The sequence below is a fragment of the Triticum dicoccoides genome, chromosome 1B, assembly GCF_002162155.2.
Source record: "Triticum dicoccoides isolate Atlit2015 ecotype Zavitan chromosome 1B, WEW_v2.0, whole genome shotgun sequence".
Lineage (NCBI taxonomy): Eukaryota > Viridiplantae > Streptophyta > Magnoliopsida > Poales > Poaceae > Triticum > Triticum dicoccoides.
The window spans coordinates 664,870,641-664,879,087 of NC_041381.1; the positions used below are offsets into that span (position 1 = coordinate 664,870,641).

The 8,447-nt window shown below is 46.1% G+C and overlaps 1 protein-coding gene across 1 annotated transcript; it reads left to right on the forward strand.

Moving 5' to 3' along the window:
* Window positions 1-3,128: 3,128 nt before the first annotated feature.
* On the forward strand, window positions 3,129-5,792 carry LOC119350857 (serine/threonine-protein phosphatase 7 long form homolog). Its single transcript, XM_037618487.1, has 7 exons — window positions 3,129-3,231; window positions 3,830-3,911; window positions 3,994-4,590; window positions 4,669-4,968; window positions 5,023-5,228; window positions 5,315-5,612; window positions 5,694-5,792. Exons 2-7 carry the CDS (start codon window positions 3,831-3,833, stop codon window positions 5,790-5,792), a joined length of 1,581 nt encoding a protein of 526 aa, XP_037474384.1. The 5' UTR covers window positions 3,129-3,231; window position 3,830.
* The last annotated feature ends 2,655 nt before the right edge of the window (window positions 5,793-8,447 follow it).

The following is an 8,447-nucleotide window of genomic DNA, read 5'->3' on the forward strand; positions in this document are numbered from 1 at the left end:
AGGGATACTATTATCATTATAAACTCTAGCCAATTCTGCTAGGAACCCAACTTTTCTGTCAGATTGGGCATCTCCATGTTCAGCAATCAAATTCCAATGGAACTTAGCTTTTTTTTTAATCAAAAACCATGATTCCATTAAAGTATTACCCATGTTCAATATGTAACACATCAAAATAGTCTTTATTAACCCCAACCAGAATCCCACCGAAGTGACCTCTTGGAGGGTTCCAATACCAATCAAAATTCTTACCATTACACATATTGTACAACTCATTCTTAGTGAAATATTGTTTAATAGTCTCCAAAATCCCTATAAAATCCAAAGTATGTATCTTTTCTTGGGATCTTTTCCCATACCTTTAACATTCCGGGAAACCTTTTTCATTTTCTCATAAAAAAATAAGTTTTTAGTAGATAGAAACAAAGAGGGAAGCCTCACTGATTAGGAGATTTTTTTCTTTCTCCCCCTTCTTTTCAAAGGACCAACATAGAGAGTGCTTCACACAATTTAGAACTAGTGAGCAATCTCTATTCATTTTCCCCTAGTTTTTTTTCCTTAATTGCTCAAGTCCATCCTCTTATAATTCAGCATCTGAATGCTCCAAATCAGACCACAGTTCCTATAAAGTAGCATCTCCAGTATCAATATACACAGGTGTGTTGGGAACTTCATGAGAAGCTTTAGTTTGTCTGGCTAATTCTTTTAGATAAAACTCTTTTCGAGCAGTTTCCATTTTCTGAATAACTTCCAAATTCTTATTGATCATCTAAATAGAACAATCTAAATCAATCCCCACTAGAGAAGTCATGTGAAGCAAAGAACTATTAACTGGATAAGGGTCAACATTTTTACCATAATTATCTCTTTCTTCAGTTGTAGTCCTAGCCAGGTCTTCGACCTTTTGGTCTTCTTTTCCTTTGTATCAAAAGCTTCTTTTAAGTTCTTCCTCCCTGTCTTCCTCACGCCCTTCAGTCATTTTCTATCCATGGATAGGTTTCATCCTTTCTCCAAAGTTTTCTGACTCTTGACTAGCATTGTAATTAGTAGATTCAACGTAGCCTCCTATCTCAGATCCACTCTATTTGCTCTTTTCCCTTTTATCAATCTGCTCCATCTACATATTAGCCAACTCCAGTTCACGTTGTTCTTTGTTGGAACCTCTTGGACTAATTGGTGTAATGCAGCCTGTTGTTTGGCTAATTCTTCTTTGAACCGCAACTTATCAGCCTCAATCTTAATAACCATTTTTTCTTCTTTGACCCATAAAGCAGTTTATCTACTTTTGTTTTCCTCAAGAGTTTGGATTTTCCTAAACATGATATCCATTTCCTTCTGCATCTTGGCCCTCTCAACTGTTGCCTCCTTTACCATAGCTCGCATTGTTTTTTCAATAGATTTTTTGATTGATTTCCTCAATTTGAGCCACAGGCAAGCTTCCCAGAGATATCTGATTTCTATTATTATCATCCATTCTAGCTTTTCTCCTAGCTTCTCTCTCACTTCTTCTTTGTCTTCCAGCTCATTGTTGCTCAACTCCTTTCTTTATCTTCTTTATACCACCCTAGTTCCACCACAATGTCTCTAACTCAGACTCAATTCTAAACATCAACATTTCCTAGGAAGTGATATCAACATGAGGTGGGATTTCCCCACATCTCTCACCCCGCCACCTTGAGTAGCGCCTCCCCGACTGGATCCGTTGCCCCATACCGCGCGTGGGCTGCGCGGCCGCAGCGCCGCCGTATCGGTAGAAACTCACAAGGCTCGCAGGTCAGGACGCGACGTCCTCCTCGACCATCATGTGGAGCTGTTGGAGATCCGGGGTGGACGCGCACGACACCTCAACCAGCACACAGAGCTGTTGGAGATCCGGGGTGGACACACATGACACCTCAAACAACACCATGGGGCCGCTGGAGATCGTTGGCGCATCTCTCGTGCACCTCGCGGCCGCTTGTTCCCGCTTGGCTGCGAGTAGGCGCGACCAGGAGGTGGAGTTGGCCGCTATCGTGTTCTTCAGAGTATGATCGGGCCATCGCCGGGAGCATGAGCGGCGCTCTGCCTTGTCCACTACATGGGCATCGCCGTCTTCTACAAGAGAGGACAACGACGTGGTACGCTCGATCTGCCTCCTACAGGGTCGTGCCTGCCGATGAGCTTTTCGTGCTCCGCTTCAAGAGAGCCTCGCCTTCGAGCCAGTGAGCAGGTCGTGCCCTCCCCCGCGGTGCTCGTGACGACAGCTACACGGGCACGATGCTCGTGATGGCGACATCTACATCCTCCCTCAACAGCTACATGCTCGCGACGCCATGTTTTGTGCTCGTCATCGATGTTCGTAGCAGCCGTCCCTGCTAGGTGTTTGACGAAATGCCGGAGGTGGACATCTCACCAAATGGGCAACACTATTGGGTGCACCACCCGTGTCCACCTGTCTGTCCGCGCCCTCGCCCGTCTGTTCGTTCGGTGATCCAAACGGACAAAAGACTGATAAAATCCGTGTCTGTTTAGGTATGTGTATTGTAGTTGGCCTTATTGTTTTGAGCCTGACCACGACGTTGAAAGAGTTGGAAGGTGAAGAACAAGAAAAGAACAGATGGCCATGTCACTTTTATTCTTGGATTTGGCATGAAACGAGACGATTAGTGAGCGAGTGGATCCCAAGCTCAAATCACCCAAGGACAAGCGCTGCCGGCCTGTAGCAGCTCCTGCCGCCGATCCGCCGACGCCATGGCTGTCCGTCCGTCCACCCGTCCTCTTTTCCACACAGGTGGACAACACGTCACGGCATGCCCCAACAGAGGCGACGATTAGGGTTTTTTCACTGTTTTGACCCATGTGGCAAACTTTAGCACGATTTGACCCACTTTTGAAAAAAAAATTCGTATCTGACCCAAACCGAGACGCCAACATCCATGGCGTTCTGATTGCACCGAGGACGCCGCGGACCCTAGCGTTTGGCACTGGCCCACCTTCTTGGTCAGCCAGATTGACCGTCCGACGTGGCAAAGGGCTAAACGCCATGGGTCTTGGCGTTTACCCCTGGAGAGCAGAAAACCGGCCCGAGCCGGCTCGGGTGCAGCCCAACCCATCCAGACGCTCGAGGCGTCTTCCTCCTCACGGCGACGGCTACAGAAGCTCCGCTTCTCTCCTCCCCTAACCCAAATCAACCCCAAATCGCTTATTTTCTTCATCAAAAGTGTGGATCTGAGCCTCCCCATCTTCCTTGAGGTATTCTCCACCAGATCCTCCGATTATTTTGGGTTCAAAACTTGTATTTTGGCAGCATTAATTCATACTTGTTCATGCTTGTTAGAACCCTAGGATTAGTATTCTTTGCACTTTTTTGAGAAAGGGGAGCCCATGGCTTGGTCATGTAGGTATGTTGTATACTTTAGAAGAGTTGGCATCTGTTTATATGGTAGGATTGGGAAGAGAAGGCATTTGTGATAGGGTTGGGCATTTTAATTTTAGTTGCTATGTATATGGATTTAGATAGATGATTGCTTGAAATATAATTCTAACATATTTGTGTATTTTGTATGCTTGATTCTTATAGACATATGGTCATATAATTAGGATGTTATATTGAGACTTTGTTATGTTGTGTTGCCATTGAAATTTTGTCATATATAGATAATTGGTCTTGTTATCTTGACATTGAGATATGTTGCCCCGTGCATTCAGATTTTGTCATATATAGATAAACAGGTTTTGTTATGTTGCCATTGAGATATGCATTTATGTTGATATTGTTATGCCAAAAATATGATATGTAGGATGTTATATAGTGTTATGTATGTTTCATTTGTTCATGCTTGATTTGTAGGATGGCGGGGGAACGGTGGTACGACGGTCTTCATAAAGGGTACGACAAAGACCATCGTGCGCGGGACATTGAGAATAACGGGGTAAGACTCAATCTATTTGAATTCTTGGTTATTACTTGTCAGTTTTGCTAGGCACTAACCATAAAGCAATGCTATTTTGCAGGAACTAACACCTATGCGCATGAGGGGTCATAGTGCCCACGACTGGCCGTGCGACGAGCGGTATGAGCCATACTTCGAGAGATTGGGCCTTCTCCCGTTCGTGCTTCAGTTCAAGCGACACGCTCCGTCGATCAACCATGGGGCGATGACCGCACTTATTGACCGTTGGAGGCCAGAGACACACTCGTTCCACTTGTCATGTGGAGAGATGACCGTGACCTTGGAGGACATGGCGATGATCAGTGGCCTTCCAATCAATGGAGAAGCTTTGACCGGCACCACCGTAAGTGCTAATTGGCGAGATCGTGTTGGCCAATTGACAGGTGTTTTCCCCGAGCCTCCTGAAGAAGGCGAGCGTGACAGTGAGAAAGTGTTGCATCATTGGCTCCGAGGGGAGAGAGGAGTAGTATGCCCTCCGGACGCCAATGAGGTTGTTGTGCAGCAGCACGCCCGAGCTTATCTGTGGTATCTGTTAACGAGGGTAGTGTTTCCAGATTCTACCGGTAATAAAGCCCAGTGGATATTCTTGGACCTACTAAGTGACTGGGACCGTAAGTACAGTTGGGGTTCAGGAGCACTAGCATACTTATATCGTCAGGTAATTAGTAACCAAATTGTCAATTTGTTTGCATTTGCAATTTCGCGGACCTCTTATCAACAATTTCTGAATTTGCAGCTCGACGAGGCATGTCGTAGGAAGAAGGGCACATCTGGTATGGGTGGCTTTGTTTGGTGCCTTCAGGTTTGGATGTGGGAGCGGATGCCCGTTGGACGCCCCGAGAAAAACAAGACACCTCCTGAAGGGTGGGTCACACATGAAGGGAGGTATGGAGAAGATCCTTGGCGGTTTCCGACCGTCACCTACTGTTGGGAGATGGCGAATGTGTACACAGGCAGCTCGGTTGCGCGATACAAATGCTACATCAACGAGCTGGATATGTTGACTCATAAGCAGCTAATGATAACTTACGTAAGAGCACATCAATTGTGATGGAACCGTGTACTTAACTAGTATCATCTTGTGTTGTAGGTCGATTGGGAACCATATGATGCCGATTATGCTTTCTGGCTGAATGAGATGTGCACATGTGACATGAATATTTGGCGGGCGAGATGCCCACTGATATGCTTCTATGCTGTCGAGTGGCACTACCCAGACCGTGTCGCAAGACAATTTGGGAGAAGGCAAGGGACACCAAGGGATGAGAGTTTCGAGACAAGCCAATTTCTGCATCGGTGAGATAGTTGTAGCTTTGGATATATAGTAGAGCATTATGAAATACATTTCTTGCTAATGCTTTCATCTTGTACATAATTTGCAGAATTAGTCGAAAGAATAACCCGGAAACTTCGACTTGGGCCATCAAGCACTCCGAGTGGATAAGTCTGTGGAATCAAAGAGTGGCCCTAGTGGAGAAGGAAAGAAGACAACATAGTGATTCAGTATACAAAGAGCATCTGAAGTGGCTTGCGAGACGTTACCGATTGAAGCTAAAGCCCGGTTGGAACCGTTTGGAATTGGAAGAGTTGGATCGTGAGAGCGGGTATATGGACTTCAATGTACAAACGAGAGACAACGAAGGGACACAACTTGACTATGCACAACTACACGACCGAGTGGTATGCTCCACACAATTAGAACCTACTTCGAGTTCATTTAAATGTACTTCAAAGGTAATTTTCGTGATCTTCATTTTGCAGGGCATGGAGTTATTGCATTGTGTTAACGAGGCTGGTGTAGCACTTGGTGAAGATGAGGGAAGTGGATCACCGGAACCCCCTCTGCCACCACCTGCTTGACTCGTGGTTGGATTGCCCTTCTTTGATGTTTTCCTTTTCTTAGAGCATGTTCTCACATTGTGTCCCTGATTGTCACATTGACCACAGTTGTTAGTGTCCGGAGGCTCCATAAAGTGCCCGCTACCAAATTGGTTCATGACAGTGTATCCAGCTAGGTTGTCCATATCGCCTCTCAACCGTTTCTGTCTGATTCTACCCTTGGGCTCAACCTTCAGCAAATGATCGGGCCTAAGCTCCGGGCCATTATAGTCGGGCCACTGCGATGGGTCTAGGAAGGGTTGGAATCTAGGGGCCCATGTCAACCTAGTAGCTTCAAGATCAAACTCATGCATCCTCACGGTTGTCCCATCAGACACATGTATATTTCTTGACGACGCCGCTGTCAAAAGATGAGAGCATGGCCAATGATACTTACTAGGCCTCTCACACTGACACCACCGTCTCTTAAGGTGCACCTCGAATGCACGACCACCATATGACATACCATCTCTTGTTGTCCCACCAGGCTCGTCGATTTGGTAGGTCATATCGTAGGTGTTGAATAGCCTAACTTTCTGTGCTGAGGACTTGCTTTGTTGTAACATCATCCACTCTTCAACCTTTGGTGGATATTCCATTTTTTCACCAATCCACTTCACGGCTTCCTCTGAATGCATCAGAAAATACTCATTAAGCTTGAAGAAAGTATATTCCACTATTGAAGTAACTGGCAATGGGCGGGCACCTCTGAGCACATTGTTAAAACATTCGACCATGTTACTGGTCATGTCTCCATATCTCCAACCTCCTTCGTCATGAGCGCGTGCCCACTTGTGTTTCTCCGGAAAATTTCATGTTAAGAAATCTTTCCCTCCTTCGTTTGCAGCTTCGTAGAGCTTGTCATAGCGAATGGTGAACGCACCGGTGCTAAAGGCCACGCAAACATGGGTTAGATCCTTGCTCAACTCCTTGCTCTTACATGCCCTATAAAAGTTTGCCACGAAATGCCTCATGCACCATCGATGGTGGAGCTTTGGAAGTCCTGGAATAACAATGTCCATGGCTTTCAGTATGCCTTGGTGCCGGTCTGATATAATGCACACTTCTCTATCACCGATGACATTTTCCCTAACATGACGCATGAACCACTCCCAGTTGTCTTGGTGCTCGAAGGGCACCAAACCAAATGCCACTGGCAACACATTGTCATTGGAGGAGTGCGCCATTGCTACCATGATTGTGCCCTTGTATCGGCCGGTCAAGAATGTACCATCAATAGACAAAACCGGACAGCAATGCTTAAAGGCCGTGATGCATTTTCCGAAACTCCAGAAGGCACGGTGAAACACCCCATGACCATCATCCTCGACCACATGGTACATGCCGGGGTTCCTATGGGCAATCGCTCCCAACAACTGCGGGAGGCAATTGTATACTTCTTCCCAACTACCATACAACATCCTTAAAGCATTTGACTTGGCCTTCCATGTCTTCCCATACTTGACTTTGTATCCAAACATTTTTTTCACCGTCGTCATGAGGAGCTTCACCTTCACGGTTGGATCACTTGATACTTCTTTCATTAATTTAAACCCGAGAAACTCAGACGTGAGTTGAGATGTGTTTTAGGCTTCTTTTTTGACAGTGGCCTGCACGAGTGAGTACACACACAACTTGTTAACAGCCATTGCCCGGTTTTAATTCTTCTTCCATGGACCGCCCATGGGCATCCTTCTTTGTCACAATGGATGGAGTAACGCACTTTTTGGTCCGAGTGCCCAACAAGATATGGTCTATGGTTTCTAATAGCATAGTCACTTAGCCATACTTTAAAGGCCTGCAAACTCACAAACTTCAACCCTTTCTTCAAGTAAGCATTCTCGTCTTCACCCTTGACCCTTGGTTCGCCCGGTTCCGAGCAAGCTCTTGGTTCTATCGCCTTACTCATGCCACCATTAACTACCGCCTTGTGGGCCAGCCTGAGATCACGAAACAATGGAGTTCTTATTTCCAAACCTGTCACCTCTGTGTGTATACGGTTCTCTCTCTCCGTGAATCCATCCACGTCCAGTTCTTCCTCCGGACCTTCATCATCCGAGTCATATGCATATGCACGACCATAAGGGATCTCACGGTCCATGTCCTGCTGCCTGACAAACGCTTCCAAGTCACCGATGTCATTGCCATGAATCTCATCCTCTTGCTCATCATCATCACTACATCCATCCTCTAGTGCAAGACGAGCCCTTTCAAGCTTCCTAACTCTCTCCTCCTCTTGAGCCATCTTCTTGTTTTTGCATGCCATGTCCGCCTCACGCTTCAGTCGTTCCTTTTTCTCCTTCTCATTTGCATGAGTCTCATCCTCATGCATGTCATCATCATCATCACCATGACCACATTGGACATCACCATCACCATCAACATATTCTTCATTAACTTTTTCAAGAGCATGCCCAACAACTTCATTTTCTTGGCTAGGTGACGGTTGGCTAGAAGTATTGGGGGCATAGACCTCGGCACTATCCACAACACGAGCCACACTTCTACACGGGGAGGACACTTGGCGGTTCAAGTCAATATCAAGCCGCAAACCTTGCCCCTTCGTAGCAAACAATTCAAGTGACATGTCTTCCGACGCCGCAACTTTACCCTTGTATATCCCCCAATGCAACTCGG

Coding starts and splice junctions, on each gene's coding strand:
- LOC119350857 (XM_037618487.1), top strand. CDS start 3,831: ATGGCGGGGGAACGGTGGTACGACGGTCTTCATAAAGGGTACGACAAA. Junction 4,591..4,668: donor TAGCATACTTATATCGTCAG/GTAATTAGTAAC, acceptor CTGAATTTGCAG/CTCGACGAGGCATGTCGTAG. Junction 4,969..5,022: donor TAATGATAACTTACGTAAGA/GCACATCAATTG, acceptor CTTGTGTTGTAG/GTCGATTGGGAACCATATGA.